Source organism: Anastrepha ludens, chromosome 3, assembly GCF_028408465.1.
Source record: "Anastrepha ludens isolate Willacy chromosome 3, idAnaLude1.1, whole genome shotgun sequence".
In the NCBI taxonomy this organism is placed as follows: Eukaryota; Metazoa; Arthropoda; class Insecta; order Diptera; family Tephritidae; genus Anastrepha; species Anastrepha ludens.
The window spans coordinates 7,659,422-7,683,698 of NC_071499.1; the positions used below are offsets into that span (position 1 = coordinate 7,659,422).

The following is a 24,277-nucleotide window of genomic DNA, read 5'->3' on the forward strand; positions in this document are numbered from 1 at the left end:
TCGAAGACGCTGAAATGGAGGCACTGCTCAATGAGGATCCGTATCAAAAGCAAGAAGAGATTGCTTCAGTATTAGGAGTTACCCGCCAATCCATTTCTAAGCGATTGCATGCTTTGGAAATGATTCAAACACAGGGGACTTGGGTTCCTTGTGAGTTAAAACCAAGGGATGTTGAACGTCGTTTTTTCGCCTGTGAGCTACTGCTCCAGCGGCAAAAAAGGAAGGGTTTCCTTCAACACATCGTGACGGGTGATGAAAAATGGATTCACTACAGCAATTTAAAGAAAAGAAAGTCATGGTGACTGCCCGGTCATACTTCTACGTCGTCGCCTCGGCCGAATATTCACGCTGCGAAGGTATGCTATGTATTTGGTGGGGCCAAGTTGGTGTTATTTATTATAAACTGTTAAAACCAAGTGAAACCATCACTTGGGATCGGTATCGACTTCAATTCATGCGATTGAGCCGAGCACTGCGCGAGAAGCGGCCGCTATATGCGGGGAGGCATGAAAAAGTGATTCTACAACATGACAACGTTTGGCCTCTTATTTCTGGATAAAGTTGTATTTTCATCAAAAAACATTGTGAACCTAGTTGCGCACCTAATATTTGGAGTCCGAGACTGTAGACTGTAGGTCTATTCGTTTATGGAACAAAATCAAGGCACATACCACAAATAGGAAGGCACTAGCTAGGCCAAACAATCCACAATATTTGGTTCCAGCAAGGCGGCTCTACTTGCCAAACAGCCATGAAACAGCTGTGTCGTCGTTTCGGTGAGCGATTTATCTCTCGTCTCGGAAAAGTGGGTTGGCCACCAAAGTCATTTGATATCACACCTTTGGACTTTTTTTGTGAGGGTATATAAAGTCTAAATGCTTTGCAAATAAATCAACTTCGATTGAGACATTGGAAGCCAACTTTACTAAAATTATTCACGAGATACCGACCGAAATCCCCCCGCGAGTCATTCAAGATTGGTGTTTACGAATGGCCGAATCACGGCGCAGTTGAACCCAACATTTGAAAGGGATTATCTTTAAAAAATAAATGTCATGAATGGCTCTACTCAACAATAATTACCGGTAGATACCTATAAAATGAGACTTTTTTCAATTTCAAAAAATTATTAACAAAAAATGGTTAGAAATTTAATCTTCAAAATAGCCATCGCTAGCGACACATTTCTCCCATCTCTCATTCATTTGTGGATGCCGCGCCAAAAAAATTGGCCGTCTTTGGCCGCAAACTAATCATCGAGCCATTTTTTGGCTTTTCGTGAGAATTGAAGGGCTGCTCGGAAAGTGCGTGGCCCATCGATGCAAACAAATGATAATCGGAAGGCGCCAAGTCTGGTGAGTAAGCCGCATACACCAGCGATTCCCAATCGTACGTCTCCACCAATTCCCGGGTCGCTCTTGTTCGATGTGGCGGTGCATTGTCATCAAGTCAGTTCATGCGGCACCTATCTTCCGACCTTTAACATCATGCCCATGTCTTTCAAACGTTTGTAAATGGTTTTTTGGGCCACTCCCAACTGCTCTGCCACCATTTCTTGCGTTTGACCATCATCGTCCTCAAACTTTTTCGGTGGCCGGCCACGCTGCTCGTTCTCCACGCTAATTTCACCACTTCGGAATTTTTCAAACCACCTGAAGCACTGTGCTCGACTTAGAGCATGTCCGCCATAAGCTTCTATATATAAGCATTTGATGAGCTTGAGAACGGGTTTTCCTCAATTGATAACAGAAAATCAACGATGTCCGCAAATCGTATTTTGAAGGCACGAAATTCGACATTTTTAAGAGCGACAAAAATGCATTGTTGCATGAAACGTAACAAACAATGAACTGAATATTATTGACAGATGACAGACGAAAAAACAAGACATTTGGGAAGGTTTAAAAATACTCCTAGCGACATCTATGGACTAATAGCTGAAAGTCTTATATCCTAGGTATTTACCAAGATTGTCTAATCAATTTACATTTTCGTTGATTTATTTCAGTTTAAAATCCGATATCTTTAAATTGATCACCCTTTATTAGAATAAAATTTGTGTCGGCTTTACGACTATATGGCAATCTATTAGTGCACAGCAGCGTTGATAAACCCCTTGAAAAATATTTTACGACGAAAAGATGTATTTCTTGTAAATTTTACCACCAACAAATCAAGTCATCCCGGTTGAAAATCAAACTGAATAGTTTTTAATGCCTTTCATTAAACGCAATTCTAGACACATTTTCTTTTAATATCACATACAATTATGTGCAAACTTCCTAGAATTTTTTAAAAGTGCAAATTTTAATTTAAAAGTCTTAAAAATATATTAGCTGACGCAAAGATAATTATATTAATTCTTAATGTAAATTAAGCATGTGTTAAAAGTGCCATCAGACGAACATTAACCAGCAACTCACTTGAATTCTGTATTGAAATTCTTGAGGCTGACGCTATATCTTCTATTTCTTATAGGACCAAGCTTTTGGGGCCTTATCAATCCACAATGGAATATGTGTAATAAAGGGCGGCGTCAGTCACCGATAGACGTAGTGCCAGACAAATTACTCTTCGACCCATACCTGCGGCCGTTGCACATCGATAAGCACAAGGTAAGCGATGAGAAGTAATGAGATTATTTATACTCTAAAGAAACTTATATTTTAAGTATTGATAAATTTGATTCAAACAGTAAATTTATATTATAAATTGATTTTTCGCAAATTATTGGTATGAAAATTATGTATAAAGAGCATCCCTTCTACTTTGTAAGAAAAAAATGTCCATATACAATGCACTCGCGATAATATGAACTACTTAAAACCAGGCTTGTTCAGTTTTGCGAGATTGTTCATATTTACGAAAGGCAACTAAATTAAAAAATATTATATTTAATTAGTTTTAAGAGATTTTTGTTTTATTTAAAACCGCAAAGAAAAACGTTGTGTATTCATTTTTTCACATTTAACAAATAAAGGATTAGTTACAGTCAAAAAGTTTTTCATACTTAAATTCATACTTTGTTTAATTAAAAAAAAAAATTAAAAACTGCCTTTTCTCTTAGCTTCTTCAACACATTTAAATCCCATTTATCAACCATTTCAATCTCAGTCCATTCCAAAGTTTTATTAAGCATGTCAATAGCTTCCTTTGATGTAGTCGTCTTTTCCGGCTTCACAGAACAGTATCATCATCGTCGGAAATTTCCTGTATTTCATTGTCAATGTATTCAATAGCGTCATCGTTCCATTCTCTAGCATTGAAAGCAGTGAATTCAACCTAAAGTGAAATTTAAAAAAAATAAAAAACAAACTTCTTTGACTAACGATTCTAAAACACAAAACTCAGTTCCCAAGTGTGACAAAGGAACTCAAAGGAACGTCATCTTCAGAATCCTCTTGATTTTCTACCATACTTAAACATTGCTCCAACATTTGGATAGCACAACATCATTAGCGTTACTCCATGCAGATTCTAAGGTAACAATCGCTTCCTTAAACGTAATTTGCTTTAGAGCCTCAAGCAAATCAAACCCCTTTGCAGCAACAGAAGCCAAAAGACTGTTTCTATAGTAAAGATTGGTAATCCTGATGGCATTTTGATCCATAGGTTGTATAAGAGGGGTGACATTTGGTAAAACATTTCTAATATGCAGCCGTCTTCAGTTATTAGTTCATTCTCAGGTGGATGCGATGGAGCGTTATCAATTGAAAGCAGAGCTTTTATTGGTGATCCCTTTTCCATCAAAAACTTTGTAACTTAAACAAATTTTATGAGTTCTAACCTACTGAGATTAAAATATGAAAGCCTACCTCAGGTATGAATGAACGGTGGAACCAATCTTTAAAAATAGCAACAGTCGTCCATGCGGATTTCGAATGTCGATAATACACTGGGCAGTCCGACTACAAGAAGCTTGAGTTGATGAGATCCTGACGCATTTGAACAACACCAGAAAGTTACTCTTTGCTTTTCCATCTTTGCACCTGGGGCAGTTTTTTCTAACAATGACACATACGTCTTTTGTGTCAAAAGTTTCCAGTATAAACCGGATTCATCGGCGTTGTATAGTTGCTCACGACTTAATCCAAGCTCCTCCATTTTCATCTTTAACGCCTTTTTGAATGGGTCAACTAACTGGGGCTGTGAAGATAGTTTTTCTCCAGAAACTTAGAGCAACCGAATGTCATATCTCTTTTTAAAATTTTAAAGCCATCAATCACAGGCATTGAATTCAAGGCAATTTTCTTTAATTTTAAAATATCTTTTGTTTTTCTTTTAACATAAGCCTGGAACTTTTTGTCTCTGATATTCAAAAACCATCGATACAGAGATTTTTCCATATTTGGGCACTCTGAATGCCGTAAAGTTTTCCTCTTTCCAGGACCGATAAAAGTATTGTTGACACATTTAGAGATAGGATTTTGATTTTTATTAATTCCGCATATTATAGACTTTGTCACTTCATATTTACGCGATAAGTTAGTTACACTTTGACCCTTTCGTAAATGCTCTACAATATCTGATTATTTTCTTAAGGTCAACAACTTATGCTTTTTTGTGTGCATTTTTTAAACTGATTAATATAAAATTTTTTTGCAAGAAAATGAAGTACCAATTATGCTCGCATGAAATGACCGACTTACGACGTTGGAATTTTGTATTGACGACTGAACATGGGAGAAGGCAAAGCATGTAAATGTGTATGTGAGTGAACGTAAGCATTTCTCAGCGACGGTTTTGTTCATTTTAAATTTTATTAACCAGGGAATTCCCCGATTTATTAGGCTCATGACATTCGATAGAAATTTGAAAATCAATAATGTTCATATTTTAGAGTACTCAATGGAAGCGAAAATGTGTTCATATTTTGGGGTGTTCATTTATTAGGGTGTTAATATTATCGCGAGTGCACTGTATGGCATATTTTAACATTTCTCAAAAAGTTTCTGTAATTGTACGCGTATATGAAAAACATTTTTAAATTTCAGTCTTATTCTCCTTTAGTTTTTATTCTATTCATTTTATCGCATACTTTTATAGATTTGTAATAATTTTTAGAATCTTTTGGAGAGTCATATTTCTGTTCCGATCTTAGTACAAGCGCGAATTGTGTAGACTCTCAGATAAAATATTGATTTTACCCGAAACAGTGGGACATTATGACATAGAAGACATTTTGTATTCCATCATGTGCCTATTACGCACGGTGGATAGGTACCCACTCCCTTGACTCCCTTGATAAAACTAAAAACAGTCTCAACTGAGTTAAAATCAGCTACAACTTTTTTTAAATCTGCAAATTCACATAAAGTAGCCGACCTCTCATCGCGGAAATCCTGTCCCAGTAGGTAGAACCATCTGGCATAAATGTGAATTCAGTCCGTAAAGACCGATGAAGTAGTCGGTGAAAAATCTGAAGTCAGCAACTAGTCATTCTCCCTAAAGCAGTACATGAAGTTTATTGAAAACAAAAGGTGACTTTTTATTATTCCCAAAAAATATGTATTTATTTATTCATAAAAATCCATTTGAAGGGGGCCAAGGACACAGATTTATGTAAAACTCTTACTTGTGTCAGCATTTTTCTCCAATTCTTAAGGCACTTCTTCATTCAGCTATTCTTATTTAAATTGTAGATAAAAATAGTACTTATTGTTATTGTTATGACAGATTGTATGGAATAGAGTTTGAAAAAAAAAAAAAATCTTCATTATGTCGATGAGCTCTTCTGGTGATGGAGTCTTAACCTCCTCAAACGTGACAATTCTCCATACTTCCGTGGGTCTTTTCACTTTTGAAGGCAGGTAAAAGTCTCAGGGGTTTAAGTTCGGTTAATATGATTTCTGTGCTATAATTAAGATATTGCTTTGGTAAAAAAATGCAGATTCTTTTGCCAACATTCTTTTCGAACATTCAAATAAATTTATATAACTTTATAAACTCGTATCTTCCCGAAAGGTACTTTTTTGTCAAACAAGGCGATGAAGTAACCAATCACCACAAACTAAAGCTGGTGTACCTCAAGGTTCTGTCCTAGATCCCAAATTATACCTGTTATTCGCGCATGATCTAGCTTTAGATGAAGTCGCGAATAAAGCATCTCTAAAACAGCAAACATGTCTCGATAATTTTACCCAAGAGCTACAAAATTGGCGTATCAAAGCGAACGAGACTTAATCGGCTCAAGTAACATTTAGAACCCGATGTGAACACTTCACTCCAGTAAAGCTCAAAGGCATCGAGATCCCACCATCAAACGAACCAAGTATTTAGGCATTCATATGGCCTGAAAACTCATTTGGAAAACTCATGTCTTCAACAAAAGTAAAGCTTTGGGTTTAACACTTACTTCTCTCTACTCGTTACTAAGCAAAAAATCCCAATTGTCACTACATAAAAAGATCCTCTTGTATAAGACCAGTCGCAAACCCAACTTGGACATACGGTGCCCAGCTATGGAGTACTGCAGCGAACTCAAATATTGAAATCCTACAGAGAATTGAGTCTAAAGTACTCAGGAAGTTTATAAATTTTCCGTTGTATGTCTCCAACGCCCAAAATCATGGGGATCTCAAAATACCTACTGTTAAAGAGGAAATAAAAACACAGCAAAAAACTCGCTAGAGGCGATTTCATCACAAAACGAGAGTATTGAGGTTCCCTTGAGAACCTGTGGTCTACTCTTGGAAAGATGGGCCTCGCGTCAACTCAGCGAGCGCTGGGCTAGTGCGCAAACGTGCAAAGTCGCGAGATCCTTCTGGAAACGGGTAGGACGGGTGCGCTCGAGGGGACTTCTAAGGCTAACAAAGCCGAAGCTCTCGAATTTGGTAGGTGTCCTTATTGGACATTGTTCGGTAGGTGTCCACGCGACGACACGTGGGATAGCTTCAAGTTCTCCTGTGTGGCGGATGAGTTGAAATCATTTTAACAACTTCTTCTCAGCTGCCCTGCTCTCGCCGGGCAAAGATTTATACTTCTGGGTTCTCACTTTTCTGCTACACCTGCCAGGGATAGGCTTAAATATCACACACCTGGGGAAATTCATCAGTAGCTTGAATCAGTTAATACCAATGCACTTCAATTAGCCACTGTTGGTCGTCATCCGCTAATCCAAAGCCCCTTCCTCCATTTTCTAATTGTTTGGTTCTTTCACTTCTGTTGAATAGTCACCTTTTGTTTTGAACAAAACTCATAAAACGAGTTTTACTTGGCTGCAATGTGGCCGGTGTAGCCGAATAATTGGTGCGTGACTACCATTCGGGAGTGCGTAGGTTTGAATCTCCGTGCGAGAGCATCAAATGATAGAAAACGTTTTTTTCTAATTCCGGGCGCCCTCAGCAGGCAATGGCAAGCCTTCGAGTGTATTTCTGCCATGAAGAAGCTCCTCATAAAAACATTTGGCGCTCGGAGGTGGCTTAAAACTGTAGGTCTCTCCATTTGTGGAACAACATTAAGACGCACACAACAAATGGGAGGAGGAGCTTGGCTAAACACCCAAAAAGAGTGTGCGCGCCAATTATTTATTTATTAAATGCTGTAATTTTTTTTATTCTGATTTTGAAGAAACGTGGTCTACCTTACTTGTAGCACTCATGTGCAGTTTTGATACCATAAAGTGGCGACTACCTGCGAAAAAAAAAACAAAAATTACGAAAGAGAAAACCGCCTACAGCCATCCAGTGCTGTTGATGAAGTGGAGGAGAGAAAAGGCATCTAGGCTGGAGAACTGCATCAGGTTATCCCCGAAAGGCACACTAAGGAACATCAAGCACCTAACTGCCAGACCTGGACATATGCAAATAAAGTGATCAACAGTCTCTTTCTCTGCAGGATCCCCACAGCTTCTGCATAGGAAACAGAATTCCAAGCTTCTCCGCATGAGTACCGATCACCCAGTGACCAGTGAACACTGCAATGAGTTTGGAAATTGAATGGCGGGGGATTCCCATCACCTTAAGCATTCTGTTTTTATCGGATTGAGGCCATAGTGTTTTCGAAATAGCACACGATGAGACAGACCTTCATCGGTCTTGCGCTATTTTTAGAAAGAAATTGTGTAGTTTCCCTTTAACAACGGTCAAGGGGACACCGATGTCTGAGAAGGGGACAACTGAAACCGGTTCTGTCGACCGCTTCCTGGCAAGCTCATCTGCAATTTCTTTTCTCTCTATATTCCTGTGCCCAGAAACCCAGATAAGGGAAATGTTTCCTGCACGTTCCAGATCATTGCGTTCCTCCTTATAGGAGTTTACGAAAAGAGAGCTGCAATACGGCGATGACAGGTTCTTGAACGCAGCTTGACTTTCGGAAAAAATATTAATGTCTCCCTCCCAACAGCGATCCCTAACCATTTTGCATGCTTGCAGGTAGACCTTGCACATAGACCTCTGCTTGAAAAGCGCTGTTCATTTCCGGCAGTTTAAAGGAGACCGAAAAATTAGCTGATTTAGAGAAAGCCCCGCTCCTACTCCAGATTCCATCTTGGATCCGTCAGTGAAAACAGAGGCGCCTGTATCTGTGCCGACTCTCCCCTCTTTCCAATCTTGCCTACTCGGAAAGATAGCTCTAGCACAGCCCACAAAACCCAGCATTGAGTACTCATTGGCATTAAGAAAAAACTTAAAATCTTTTCACGCACAAATTCTTCGCCAGTACGAACTAAAACGTGTCTCCATTTCAGCCAGTAATGGCGCTTTAAATGAAGTTTGCTCCTTAAAAGGCAACTTCAGTTCGTATGTTCCAATTTTTCTTTTCTTTTTGTCTAAAAAAGCAAACAATCAATAGCTCAAAGTCATTTGTTTTCTCTTTTCTTTTCAATTTTCGTCACATCGTTTGCTGTCTGCGCTGCACGCCCGAATGGCTGATTGTTTGAATGCTTAACTTTGTTGGCTGTTTGACTGCTTGTTTGGCTAACTGGCTGCTTGTTTGGCTAACTGCCTGCTTGTGTTCTTGGTTCGTTGACTGGCTGTTATCGCCCAGGTTTCCGGTACACTACACAACACAGGTCAATCGCTTGTCTTCCGCGTCGACAAGGACACAAAGCAACCGGTGAATATCACTGGCGGCCCGCTCGCCTATCGCTATCAATTCGAAGAGATTTACATACACTACGGCACGGAGAACAGTCGGGGGTCAGAACACTACATACAGGGTTACAGTTTCCCCGGTGAGGTAAGTGTGTGCTATACACAGACGTACATATAAATGAGACAACTGCACATTGTTGATTTAACAAGCATTTTTCACTTTTCCACTAATCCAAACACGTTTCACCTTCTTTGCAACTGCCATTCACAGATACAAATTTACGGCTTCAACAAAGAACTCTACCACAACATGTCTGAGGCGCAACACAAATCGCAAGGTATTGTGGGCCTCTCGCTGATGGTGCAAATTGGTGATACACCAAATCCCGAGCTACGAATTATTACCACCACATTTAATAAGGTTTTGTACAGAGGTAAGTTTGCGTACCAAATGCACAATCCTCACAGGTGACAAAGACAGAGAGTGGAAGAAAGAGAGAGAGAGAGAGAGAGAGAGAGAGAGAGAGAGAGAGAGAGAGATATGAAGGGGAAGTTTATGTGAATTTCAAATGTCAACGACTTGCGTTTCAAATGCGGCCGAATGTGTGCGTGCGTGTCAAAAAGAGAAATTAACAAGGCATGGAAGTTATTTCCGGTCAACAAAGTGCAAAAGCTCAATTCAAATACAAACGAGTGCAAGCATTTGCCTGCGAATTTCGAATTTGTGCTGAAAGATGAGCGCAAGATGGGCTGGTGGAGGTGAGCGTAGAATAGAGGCCGACCAAAGTGGTTTTAGTGCCATTTACTTTTCGTACATAACCAAAGTTAAAAATTGTGTTCTAGGCGAGTTTTTCCGGCACAAGCAGTAATCATTATGGCCACAGCCAACTAAGCGCAGTTGCAGCAACCTGAAATGCGAAATCAAAATTAGAAAGCGAAAAGACCAAAGCGAAGCTAGAAATCAGTGTTTTTTTTGTTCTTTTTTGTGCTTACATTTTAATAGTTCAAAGTGTACAACAAGAAAAGCGGCCATACAACACAACATACGGTGGAAGTGACTGTAGATTTGTTACGAACATTTCTCGTCCACAATTACTTTCGGTGCCAGCAGCGGCGCGGACAGCAACTACAAGAGCAACAATGCCGCATTTTATTGCCCGATGGCCACCTTTGGACGTCGCAAAATTATGCGCTACCAAATGCAATAAAAACGCCCGCTCATAATATAATAACATGGCAGCAACACTTACAGTTGCTACACTTCCTTCCGACTTTTCCACTTTTGCTGCTCAAATGCCGCACCAAAGTCAACTGCGGGCAACGACGGCACAGCGCCGCATGTCATTTGAACCGCCACCGTTCCGTCACAGTGTCCGTAATAAATTGAAGCACGCGAAAGCCAATCAACAGAGTCGCGCAGCTGTTGTGTGCTGTTGCACGGCAGAAATGCAAACAGTAAAAGTGGCAGTTAAGTTGCGCCATAACAACCTGCATTGACCGCTTGCTAACATGTGGCCGGAGTAACAGTAGCCGGCAAATTGTGCCAAGAAAAATTCAACGCCTAAAGATTTCCAGCAAAAAAGTAAACAAAAAAGTTGAAAGGTAAATAAGTAAATGGAAAATAATAAAAGGAAGAATAATAAAAGAAGTGGGTTGAAGAAAAAAAATGAGAATATTATAGGAAAAAAGGAAGTAGCGAAGGAATAGTCCGAGCGCACGACGGCTGCCTAAGCGCCGTTATTCAGCAGTTTACCGCCACCTTTGCAACAAATGACGGCAACAATAATTTAGCTGTACTTCAGTTGCCTGAATTGCGCTTGGTAGGTCGATTACATTTTGCAATTGCAAGGAAGAAATATTTTTTACGAGGCTTAAAGTGACGTACTAATGCAAGGCGAATGGAGAAAATTAAATGAGCAAAGGAAATCGTAAAATTATCCAACGCAAATTTCTTAAATAATCCACAATTTTTTTAATTAGTTTCTAAAATATTTAAAGACTAAATTAAATGTCGCGAATGAATGACTTTGTAGCCAGCTGTGATGCAAAATCGTTTTATGTAAGGTGGCAACGTATTTTTGATAATTCATTGGAGTGATTCTAAAATTGAGCTGAAATATTGATTGACGGACCTAGCATAATTGACGTTACCACAGCAATAAATAAATTAAAAAACAATAAAACAGGTGATGATCCTGGCAGAGCTCACAAAATATGGAGGGCAAGCCCTGCACAAGCAAATACACTATCTTGTAAAAACCATTTGGGAAAATAATAAATCACCAAATGAATGGCTAGCAAGTGTAATAGCGCCATTACATAAGAAGGGCCATAAGACTGAATGTCGAAATCATCGAGGAATATCGCTATTGAACGTTGATTACAAAGTGTTCACAAAATATTGTTTACGCGCGTATCAAAGTTTATGCTGATGAAGTAATAACTAGATGAATACCACTGTGGCTTTAGAAGCAATCGATCAGCAATTGATCAAGGTTTCCTGGTAAAACAAATTTTTGAAAATTTTTTCGAGCATAACATTGATGTATTCTGCCTATTTATTGATTTTAAACAAGCGTTTGATAGTCTGGATAGAAAGCAAATCAAAACCTTAGCGTTCCGTTGAAACTGATTGAACTGGTTCTTTGCACGTCGAAGAATACTAAAGGATGATTTTTTAAGAGCTATAGGAAAGTTTTTCAAAAAACTGGCGTAAAATTCAAAAACAAATTTATTTAAATCGATACTACAGTCCAAATAATTTAATGTTTGAAGATTATTTCATGCAAATGTTGACCGCGACTGCGCTTCAAATGGTCCATCCGCTTAGTCCAATTTTGGCATGCTCTTTCCAATGTTTCAGCCGGTATCTCACATATAATTGCTTTAATGTTGTCTTTCAATGCGTTAATTGAAGCAGGCTTGTCTGAATAGACATGAACTTTAACATAGCCCCACAAAAAATAATCTAAAGGCGTTATATCGCACGGTCTTGGTGGCCAATTGACAGGTCCCGAACGTGAAATAAAATCTTCACCGAACTCGCCTCTCAACAAGTCCATTGTTACGCGTGCTCTGTGGCATGTGGCACCGTCTTGCTGACCCCACATGGCATGCAAGTCAAGCTCTTGCATTTTGGGCAAAAAAAAGTTGGATATCATTTCATGGTAGCGCTCACCATTCACAGTTACGTTACGATTCGCAGCATCTTTGAAGAATTACGACGGTCCAATGATACCTCCAGCCCATAAACCGCACCAAACTGTGACCTTTTCTGGATACATTGCAAGAGCTACCAATTCTTCGGGCTGATCTTCACTCCAAAATCGACAATTCTGCTTATTTACGTACCCATTGATTCAAAAATGAGCTTCATCGCTGTACACAATTTTTCGATAAAAAAGTGGGTATCCGGCCAACTTTCCAGAGCCCATTCACCGAAAATTCTGCGTTGCGGTAGGTCGTTCGGCTTCAATTCTTGCACCAGCTGTATTTTGAAAGGCTTCACACCTAAATCCTTTCGCGATGAATCGATAATTGATGGTCATCATTAACACTGGCCGCTACAGCTGCGATATTTTCTTCAGTTCGCAGTCTACGTAAGCGTGTTGGTGGTTTGATGTCCAATAATGTAAATTTGGTTCTAAATTTGGTCACAATAACTCGAATAGCCGCTTCAGTGGGTGGATTAAACTAACCATAAAATGGAAGAAGCGCGCAATAAACTTTCTTAACATTTTTATAATAAAATTCAATGATTTGCAAGCGTTGCTCGTTTATCAGACGATTCATGGTTAAATTATAGACCAAACTGAAGATGTTTGACAGTGAAACAAAACACGAAACGTGCGTCAGCTGTTTAAACCAACTGTTTAAAAAGATAATAGCTAAAAAATCACCCGTTATATTTCGGAACTTGATAGATGAGTCACTGCTATTGTGGAAAAGACGGTTATCCTGGAAGCAATATATTCCGTCCAAATGAAGTCCGTTCGGTATGAAACTTTTTGGTTTATGAGGGAGTGTGTCAGGATACGCATGGAATTTTTACATATATACGGCGAAGATTTTGATTATGACCGGCATTATTTAGAATTTCTAATTTCTGCATGCATTGTGCTTCAGTTATGTAGCGATCTTTTAGATCTTAGACATAGACTACACATGGACTATTGGTATACTAGCATTCCATTGATAAAAAAAATCGTGCGAGCTTAAGACGGATGTGGTTGGAAATATTCAAAGAATAGGACTGGCATTGCTTCAGATATAACAAAAATGTTTATTAGAAAAGGCGAATACAGTGGCCAACAGAAGTCTACATAGGTACATCCCATTTGTTGCTTTGCTAATATTGATTTTAGTTGCAATTGATTGTGAAAAGAAATATCAGTCGACGTTAGAAATTTAGTTATTCAGCACAGGAAAGAAAAAAATCACTTGGCGAAATTTCAAAAATCTTAAACTTAACTTGCAAAAAACTTTAAAAATAGTGGTTCCACTGAAAATAAGCCGCGCAGTGACCGCCCGAGCAAACTATCTCGCAGAGACGTCAGCTTAATTCTAAAAGAAGTGGACAAAAATCCAAAAGTTTCTGCTCTGAAATTGACCCAGAATATAGCAAGCTCATCCAACAAGAGTGTTCATCCAAGAACAATTCAAAGAGCTCTGAACAAAAACAGCTTTCATAGTAAAACACCACGAAAAAAGTCTCTTATTTCTGAAAAAGAAACCGTAAACTTCGCCTGGAGTTCGCCAAAGCACGCAGGAAAAAGGGGATGGATTTTTGGGAAAAAGTTTTGTTTACAGATGAGTCGAAGTTTAAATATTCGCTAGCGATGGAAGAGCAAAGGTGTGGAGGAAAATACATAAATACGTGCAGTAATACAGTAATACGTGAGTCCGAAGAATTTGGTATCAACAGTGAAACATGGTGGTGGCAATGGAATGGTTTGGGGAGCTGTTGCTGCATCGGGAGTTGGAAGATTAGTATTTATTGAAGGTAATATGGATCGTTATAAATACAAATCACTATTGGAAGTCAATCTGAAATCTTCGGTCGATGATTTGGAGCCCGGTCCATATTGGTCCATCCATTGTGAAGCTGCTTTACCATGCTCCAAGGCAATTAAATACACCACCCCAAAGCCCAGATTTGAATATTATTGAACATGTCTGGGAAATTTTAGATCGAAAAATTAGAAAAAATCCGATTTCAAGTGCTTCAGTACTCAAAGAATGACTAATAGAAGCTTGGAACAATATAACTTCTGCAGAGTTAACAAATTTAGTCACCTCGGTGCCACGACGGCTTTAAGCTGTAATTGATGCTAATGGTGGACCAGCTAAATACTAAGAACTTAGGGTTAAGTGAAGTTTTTCACACTGGAGTAAGATATTTGTGTACAGGGTTGCCCATATTCGACGGACCCATCCTGCAACCCTGTATCTTTTGACAGATTCCTATCGACGAGGCTTGTCCGCAGGCAACAATCCTTGCGTCGATTGAATCTTATATGGGAATGAATGCAAATCAATGCGGATAATTCGTTGTAAAGTGGTCCGAGCAATGCCCAACTGCTGAGAACGGCGATTTTGGGATGTCCTTGGCGACGTCTCAACACTGGCCCGTACAAGAGCAATATTCTCATTCGATCGCCTCTTTGAATTAGAAAGAGCATCACCAGTCGAAAACCTTTCGTACAAACGTTTAATGGTGTTCTTAGAAGGCGCACTTTTCACATTATTTAATTTTTTGTACGCACGTTGAGTTTTCACAATTGACTTCTTTTGTTGAATGTAAATTTCAACAATTTGGGAGCGCTCGCGTGGCGTGTACTGTTCCATGGTAAAAATCTGCTTGGACTGACGCTTCCAACTCGGTATGTCATTAAGCGATCTGACGTCTCTGTCAAAAGATACAGGGCTGCCAGATGGGTCCGTCGAATATTAACAACTCTGTACTGTATGTAGGCTTTTGTCAACGTAGCTTTGCTATTTTATGTTAATGTATGGATTTCTTTAAGTTTATAATGATTAGAAAAAGCTTTAAAATAAAACTGTGTAAACACATTTTTCAATAAAGTTTTTGAACTTACAATCCAATGGAAATGCGGGGTGTATGTAGACTTCTGTCGGTCACTGTATGTTTTTAGGTTTCAACAAAAAATCATGCTTGTGGAATAGAAAGATGAGAGGGACGTTTACTCGCAAGTACCGTACATAAAGACAGCGTGATGTAAATAGAAAAAAGAAAAACAATCACAAGAAAACCAGAAGTAATGATTGACTTTACATGAAAACGGCTCAAGAAGTACTTAAAAAATCTTTCTTCATTTAGTAGATATAATTTCTTTCAATCCGTTCATATTTTTAATAAAAATAATAATAAATCACTATTGCGACTAAACTTTTTGATGGAATTTATTAAGAACACTATTGCGTCGGTTCCAATACAACGAGAAAATTCTACACAAACAATTCGGCGACCTACACGTCAAGTAACCCAATTACTCGAGAACAATTTTCCGAATTATATACTCAGGACTTCGAGTACAAGCAACCCCACGCGAAGGTGTTCCTTGTGTTATAATAAACGTAAGATCAGGAAAGAATCAGAGAATACCACTTCACAACAACTCGTCAACGTTCGATTTTCACGACACAAATTTATGCGCACTTAGTAAACGGAGCGACACAGTTAACTGGTTAAAAAATTAGACATTCCTAAATCGGTGTGATTTGCAAATATAGCTTATCGTCGCTTTCTTCATTTCTCGAGTCTGCATTTCTTGAGTTAAGTTGTAGTCCTTCCTGTCTTATCTGAAAAGGAGCAAAGAGAAAAATAATGGTTTCGGGAAGTTAGAGCCACATAACACAGCTTGTATTAATATTATATATGAGATGTGGATGAGTAGATGTGCAGAACGGAATAAAATTTTACGCCGATCGTCCCAATCTTTGTATTCTATTATTCTTGTCTATTGCACCCGTATTTGTAATATTATTTTAATTTTTTTTTATTTCCTAGGTTTCTCCACGCCCATACGGCACATATCAGTGCGTTCACTGTTGCCAAATACGGATCACTACATCACCTACGAAGGATCGACAACGCATCCCGGCTGCTGGGAGAGCACCGTCTGGATTATTATAAATAAACCCATTTATATTACAAAACAAGAGGTGAGCCTTTAGCTTTCAATTACTTTGCCAATACAGACTTTAATTAGTAATTGCTTAAATGAATTGTTTAAGCCACAATCAGTTGGTTCAATTACATCAAAGACTGAGCGAAGCCAAAAAAATCGTAAAGTAGAGAGAAAAAACAAACAAAAATATTTTCAAACGGCGGAAAAAACTTTAAGCGCCTGATTACTGGCTAATTGAACGCAATTAACCGCGCCAGCAAATTTGTTTATTTGTTGGAAAAATTACAAATTGAATATTGCGTATTATTTTCAATTGGCAAATAAAATTAAATGTAAGCGTAAACACGAACACAAACGCAAGCACAAGCGCTGACCAACTGGCGGTGGTGTTAATGAAATAAATTCAATTACTACATTTCGTATTTGATGGGACTAGTAAATTGAATGGACTCGACTAGTAATATTTGTGCGTTTATATTTTTTGTGCGAAATATTCTTATATTGAATGCAACAGTTGAAGTCATTTGTGCCTTTTCAAGTATATAATAAAAATCAGATTAAATTTTGTTCACTTAAAATCGTCAACGATTTGATTAATGATTTTTACGATCTCGACGCCAATTATTTTTGTATAAATATTTTGAAAACAAAGCAGTAAAATTTAATAGGTGATATTTAGGAGATAAATACGTTCCTTCACGGGGCTTCTTTTGACATCTAATTTGTAAACTATTAGCATTTAATTTGCACTTACATTCATCCTCGGCGGCCGCCATGGCGGAATGGGTTAATGCGTGACGCGTGACTAACATTCGGAAGTGCTCGGGCTTGACACGCCGGACACGAAACACCAAATGATAGAAAAAGTGTTTCTAAATAGCGTCTGCCTTCGGCAGGAATAGCAAACCTCCGAGTGTACGAGTATTTCTGCCAGAGAAAATATAATCATAAAAATCAAATATCTGCCGTTCGGCTTAAAACTGTAAGTCCCTCCATTTGTGGAACAACATCAAGACGCACGCCACAAAAAGGAGGAAGAACTCTGCCAAATACCCAAAGAGGGTATAAGTGTCATATATAAGTAAATAAAACACATTATTCCTTTTGGGGCGATAACCATTTAAGAGTTTTAAGCTGAGTTTCCCATGTTTACCTGCTCTAGTTGGACACACCAAGCGAAGCCAAGTCCTTTTCCATCTGATTTTTCAAACGCAAAGGAGACGTTCCTCTTCATCTGCTACCACCAGCTCGTATCGCATAGAATATTTTCAGTGTCGGAGCGTTTGTATCGATTCGAATGACGTGACCTAGTCAATGGATACCTAGTCCTATGTCATTGCTATAATCTATCCTATGCGTTACTTAAAGTCGTAAATCGTAGGTCTAGAAACCGTTCGCAGAATTTATCTCCTGCCTTCACCTAATCTTTCCAAGGAAAACGAGACCGTCTTCTTTCTATGCTACTACCAGCTGGTCCCGCATTGAATACTTTCAGAGCCGGAGCGTTTGCATTCCCTCGAATGACATGGGCTAGCCAACGGAGTGGCTGGCCCCTTATTTGCTGCACTATTCCTATGTCCCTGTTATGCTGCATTCCTTGCAAAACTCGTCGAGGCAAGATGCAAAGGTCCAAAAATCGTCAGCGGAATTTTCCTCTCAAACAATCCATGTGACGCTTCATCGGATGTTGTCGTCATCCAAGGTCTTCTCCACCTGATCGTTCCAACGCAACGTCCCTAATATTTCTAATGCAAAGAAGATCTTCCTCTTTCTCTGCTACCACCAGCTGGTACCCCATCGAATAATTTCAGAGTTGGAGCGTTCGTATCTATTTGAATGACTTGAACTAACGAGCTGCATCTTTACTCCCTGCACTATGCCTATGTCGTAGCAAATCTCAAACAGCTCATTGTTCCATCGCCTGCTATGCTCGCTGAGGCAAGGTGCAAAGGTCCGAAAATCGACCGCAGAAATCTGCTGGTGTCGTCCAGGGTTAATAGAGGCTGCCTCCAAGGTGGTGTGCTGTCTCCATTGCTCTGGTGCATGGTAATCAATCCTCTATTCACCACCTTAAATGTTGCTGGAGTCTACACACAAGCATATGCGGACGGCGTTACCTGTTTGATAACGGGCCCTTCGCTTATGAATATTTGTAGAAAAGTACAGAAAATCGGCAAACCCCACCAAAACTGGTATTATCCTCTTTACCACAAGGAGGAAACTTGATGGACTCATTCTGCCTAAGCTAAAAGGAGTCACAATCCAACTATCCAAAGAAATTAAATATCTTCGAGTAAAACTCGATAGTAAACTTCTAGGGAAGTCACACGTTGAAACAAAGACATCCAAAGCCCTGACAGCTTTCTGACAGTGCAAAGGTGTCTTTGGGGAAACGTGGGGTTTTTCTCCTAGCAAGGTCCTATGGATCTATACGACTATCATAAGACCTATTATCACCTATGCATCAGTGGTCTGGATGAGTAGACACTCTCTCGTGGGAGTCAGGACGACCTTATCGAGATTACAACGCACTGTGGCCATCTGTTGCTCCGGAGCTTTTCCGACTACTTCAGGCCCGGCATTGGATGCTCTGATTGGTTTGCCACCACTTGATGTTTTCATCCAAGGAGAGGCCTTGAAGGTCATCTGCAGGCTGAAACACAATGGGAACTGGTACGGCCCCAGTCCCTTGACTCCATGTCATCAAGAGATACTGAGATACAGTATATTTGAAAAAAGATATTGAAAAGAGATACAGTGTAGTGCTACCAAAGGCTCAGTCGTGGCCTCTGAAAATGAGCTAAGATGGGCTCTGAGGCCAATTTCTTTGGCCCGGAGCCCGTTTTGCCGCTCCCTTTTGCGGCCATCAAAGCCACGGTTAAAAAATGGGTTACTACAATCCACAAGCGAGCTTGGCAGGGTGAGAGAGGCTGCAGATGGACTAAACTGATGTTACTTGTCATGTCCGATCGACTGTCGCAAACCCTTCTGTCATTGAGCAGAGGGGAGTGCAGACGGCTGGTTGGACTGATGACGGGCCACATTCTGTAATGGAAAGGGTGGGCATCTCAGACAGTGTACTCTGTCCAGCTTGTGAAGAGGGCAATGAGACGGCGGACGACTTCCTGTGCGTTTGCCCCGCCTTCGCTCGAATCAGGTTTGATGTATTTGGCACTGATGTATTAAGAAGCGACCACCTTGGATCGTTGGCAGCACACGATGTACTCAGATTTCTTCGGATGTCGAATAGATTTAAAGAAAATTAAAAGGGAATCCAAGTGTATTACAATGGACTTAATTAATCTCTGAGTGATGTACTTGCTAGTTGTCCCGACAAAAAAAAAACGAAGTAGGACCAAAAAGTAGGTTGACTTTTTACTTTTCTCGAAAAAACAATTTTATTCGTTGATATATATTTTGTCCCCTTCAAAGTGATTCGGCTCAGATAAAATCAACCCAAATAACAGAAAAAATATTTTTCTAACGCTTTTTTCAATCCTCGCACGACCTCTGACCACGAAGCGCTTTGGTATGGCTGAAATTTGTCCTTAGGGCCACAGCTCATAGTAGATGATAGTAAATGATTCCCTGGTAATCACATCAAACATACAGCAAAGTTTTTCTGATGCTCAATTCTAACTTTGCCACTTTGTCAGTTCACCGCTTCTCCACCACATTTACTTTACATTATTGGAAGTCACCCACTTTGCCACACCAGTTAGCCTTCGCTTCAGACATGCATCAATTTTGTTGAGATTCAGCAGCATTTGGCAGAAGAAATTTCGCTCAATTATATGATTTGTTTTTCGTTCGCTCTTGCGGCGGAAATAGAGCTTGTTTTTGTATCCAGCCTTATTCAAAGGCATACCTGAGAGAAGAGTTCTGTTATAAATGAGATGCTCCTAAAGCCATCTGACGTACGACGAAACATAAAACTTAGAGGCTCTCGCCACATTGGCACGACCCTTCACCATAATATTATATTATTATTACCCTTGTTGGTGCTCTAATACGTGAGATATAAATTTCATATGATTTTGACCCCATTTTATTACTCTAACTGCATTTTACGAGTGTTGGAACATAATCACTTATTACTCTATATTACTCATATTACTACGCAACTACTTTTCAAATATTCTCTCTAAGTATTCCTATTGTTAGTTGCCATTTAAAATATTCTGTTCTTTCAAATAAATTTGCTTAAACGAGACGCTCGTGTGTTTTATTCCCTGGACACTCCATTTCGCTAATAACCAGGAGTGGGAAAAAATTTTACATGCAAATCAAATGCATTCGTTGACAAGAAATAAAATAAAATAAAAGCAAATTTGATAAAACTTTTTAACCAACTGGTTTCTTTCACTATGCGTAAACAGCGCCATTGCGGCAATTTGTCATGAATAAAATATGTAAATACAATAAATCGAACAGTGGCGGTCATTTCCAAGTAACTAAGTGGCAGAGTTGAGAGAGCGTCTGTCTAGTGGCACTTCTGCCTTGCTTGCGCTCGAGCTTAATTTAAACGTAATTACGTGTTAAGTGGTTGTAATTTGTTTAAAGCATTTTATGGACGATTTTCCCATGCATTCACAGCAATTACAGTTTTATTAATGTTTGCAATCAGCAAAAACAAAAAGGGCAGTACGTGCATACACATACACATTTACATGTACGAGTAAAGTAAAAAATCTACATGAATTTAAATTATCCAAGTATTTTGGCATTGGCGTGAATTTTTCTGAAAATCAAGTATTTGTCGGATTGCATGCAATAAAAAGTGAACTGAAGAAATTTTGAAAAAAAATTTATAATTTTATCTGATTAAATTTAATGATACAAATTTTGGTATAGATTTCTTTAACGTGTAATATCTGCGGTTATTTTTAATATTTTTATAATTATTTTATTGACTTTTTTATATTTTTGGATACAATACACTTTTTAAAAAATTTTTGTTGGAAAATTTTTTTTTAGTTTTTTGATTAAACCTTTTGGAAGTAAACAGTTTTGTGTAATTTTTGAAAAAACATCCCACCTCAGAGACTCTGAAAGTTTCATATGGGGATTCCCACAACTTTTCGAGTTATATTCAAAAACGTACATTAAACCAGTAAAAAAATTCAGTGGGGTAAAACCGCTAAAAAATCAACAGTGGCTACTTTTTGACACATTTTGTTCAAAAATGGCTTGAGGATAGAATTTTGACCAATTTTAATAATTTTTTTTAATGCTCGTTAATGATTTTGGAAGTGGTTATCTAGGTCGAATCTCAATTTTTTTTTTTATTATATCAAAACAAACCCTACCTATGAAAAATTCAGAAAAACTTCAAAAAGTAAAAATTGTGTGTATTCAAATTCGGTTTGGCAATATTTTATTGAAGTTCTAATTAATGCTAACACATCCCGTCAAGTACGCAAATTTCCAACGACCTTAAGAGGTGAAATTATCCCCTTTCCCCCCCCCCCCCCCCCCCTTGTTCACTTCTCTCAAGAGTATAGGGCCTCGGCAAGACTCTTCCATCGCACACGGTTCTGTGCTGTTGTTTTTGCATCGTCTCATGAGATGTCGGCATCTACCAGCTCGCTCTTCTCCAAGTGGTTTTTGGTCGACCGCGACCTCTGTTCTCTTGCGGGTTCCAGTGCAGTGCCATTCTCGTGATACTACCTGGTGGTTTCCTCAATGTGTGACCTATCATCGCTCAACGCTGAGGCATAATTGAGGTTCTATGCCGTTAATGTGCCGAATTATATCATCCTTTAGCTCTTGAATTGTTGCTGGCTTATCGACGTACACCTTTTCTTTCAAACAACCCCAAAGAAAGAAGTCCAACGGTGTCAAATCATATGATCTTGGCGACCAATTGACATCGCCGCGACGTGAGATTATTCGGCCACCAAATTGTTCGCGGAAAAGAGCCATTGTTTCGTTAGCTATGTGACAAGTGGCTCCGTCCTGTTGAAACCACATATCGTCCACATCCATATCTTTCAATTCGGGCCATAAAAGTACTATTCACAGTAACTGCCTGACCGGCCTCATTTTGGAAAAAATACGCCCAATGATGCCGCCGGCCCATAAACCGCACCAAACAGCCACTCTTTGTGGGTGCATTGGTTGTTCGGCAATCACTCTTGGATTATCATTCGCCCAAATGTGGCAATTCTGCTTATTGATGAATCCACTGAGTTGAAAATGTGCCTGAGTCCACATTGAATGTCAGTTCAAAGCAAAGAAAGAGTATTCTCCGGAAAATATATATACAGAATATTCACTTTAGGAAAAACATTATTAAAATCGGTAAAAAATTACCTTCTCTAGGATTTCTGAATAAAATTTGTCGGAAGATCCCCATTGTGCGACACTTCAATGGATTTTCAAACGAACGTAACATACGAGCATGAACGAGAGTCATTTGTAACGTCTGTAAAATTACTCAATTTTTTATTTAAACCTTTTGTTCAACGCTATTTTAGTTTACTAGTCCCTTCCGAATAATAAGATTGAGCCAAGTCAGAAATATAGCCATGCGTTTCTGCAATCTCTTCGGTTGAATAACATCTTTCCCCCGGCGGCCAATTCCTCAAAGTTGGGGAACAAATAGTCGTCCGAGGAAGCCAAGTCTGGAGAGTAGTAATTTTGCGGCCACAACTGCTGAGGCGTGAGTTGGAAAAGGGAAATAACTGGACTCCATCGATTCAAACGAATGCCAAGCACAAAGTTATAGACAGATCTTGCTTAAATTTAACCCCTCGCCGTGCTTTAACGAGTCTGGCTCGTGATTAAAATTTTAGTCCAAACATGAATATTACAAGCCAAGATCGTGAATAGATCGACGAGCCAAACGTAAATATCACGAGCCGAGGTCGTATACAGATAGTCGGATCAAACACAAACATCAGGAGCCTGGGTTGTGCTTGAACGTTAGTTTCTATCTGTACGCCACCAGAGTTACCCACAAGTCTCATAACTGCTGTCACAAAGTAGTTTATATTATTCTGATCTGTTTACCACGCGTTGACGCGTAATACTTGAGCCCGAGTTTCGTCGAGCTAAATGGCACCGCAAGGGGCTAATGTTGGTTATTTCAAAAGATGCTACTAAACTAAACATATCGGCGATACGCGCCAGTAGTGCCATCTCTTTGACTTTTCACTTCGCTGAGTGGTTGATTTCACTGGTTCGCTACACGATTTATTTTTTGCGCACAAGGAATCAAGCTACAAACCCGTTGTAGACATAAGCAGTATACATGAAATGCCCATCACGAATCCCCTGCTAAGGGGGCTTATCCAAATTCTCGATTACTTTTTGGCATTGTTCGGGGTGAATATCATTCAGAATGCATAAGATTTCATTCTTTGGCATCATCTGAGCAAGAGGAGACCAGTGGTGTCAAGTCATAAGATCGCAACGACATTCGAAGTCGTTGCTTCGTAAGATAATGCATCCCAGGAACTTTGTTCGCACAAGATCCATTTTTTCTACTATGTGCGACAAGTGCCACCGCTTTGTTGAAACCTCTTCAAGCTCATGACATAAAAAGTTTGCTATAATGTCACGATAATGTCCATTGTTAATCGTAACAGCATCGTACGGGCATCACTTGAGAAGAAGTTCTAAGTCCGCTAGTACCTACTAAAATCACACCAAACAGTGACTCAATGTTGATGCGACGTTTTTTTTTTTTTTTGAATGACATGTAAACTTTAGCCTCCCCAAAGGCAAAGGTAGTTTATTCATTTATACGTTAATATGAAAATCTGCCTCATCCCCCACAGCGCAAAATGCATTCCTTGCATAGCGACCATTTTCATAAAATATTAAGATTGTAACGCAATGTTTACTTCAACACAACTTCTTCTCGAATAAGATAGCATCGCGAGAAGTAAGAATATATTAAGTAGCACAAGGTCCGGCACATGAAGTGTAAGCATATTCAGACCGCCCTCGCATCTCATGCACGGGCATCAGCTGTCAGTTAGTTGACTAAATGACAGTCCAGAGTCATCGAGGTGGTCATCAAAATACTGCAACGTCACATGAAATGGTTCAGAAAGTGAAGAAGCAACTTGAGCGAAATCCCCGACG

The 24,277-nt window shown here is 39.3% G+C and overlaps 1 protein-coding gene across 1 annotated transcript in view; it reads left to right on the top strand.

Moving 5' to 3' along the window:
- The first annotated feature begins 751 nt into the window (after positions 1-751).
- LOC128856462 (carbonic anhydrase-related protein 10) overlaps positions 752-24,277 on the top strand; it is a 28,591-nt gene continuing 5,065 nt past the window's right edge. The window contains exons 1-5 of the mRNA XM_054091764.1: positions 752-776; positions 2,479-2,615; positions 8,986-9,177; positions 9,304-9,466; positions 16,063-16,217. Of these exons, the coding sequence (XP_053947739.1) occupies positions 752-776; positions 2,479-2,615; positions 8,986-9,177; positions 9,304-9,466; positions 16,063-16,217 (672 nt within the window). The remainder of the gene's footprint in view (positions 777-2,478; positions 2,616-8,985; positions 9,178-9,303; positions 9,467-16,062; positions 16,218-24,277) is intronic.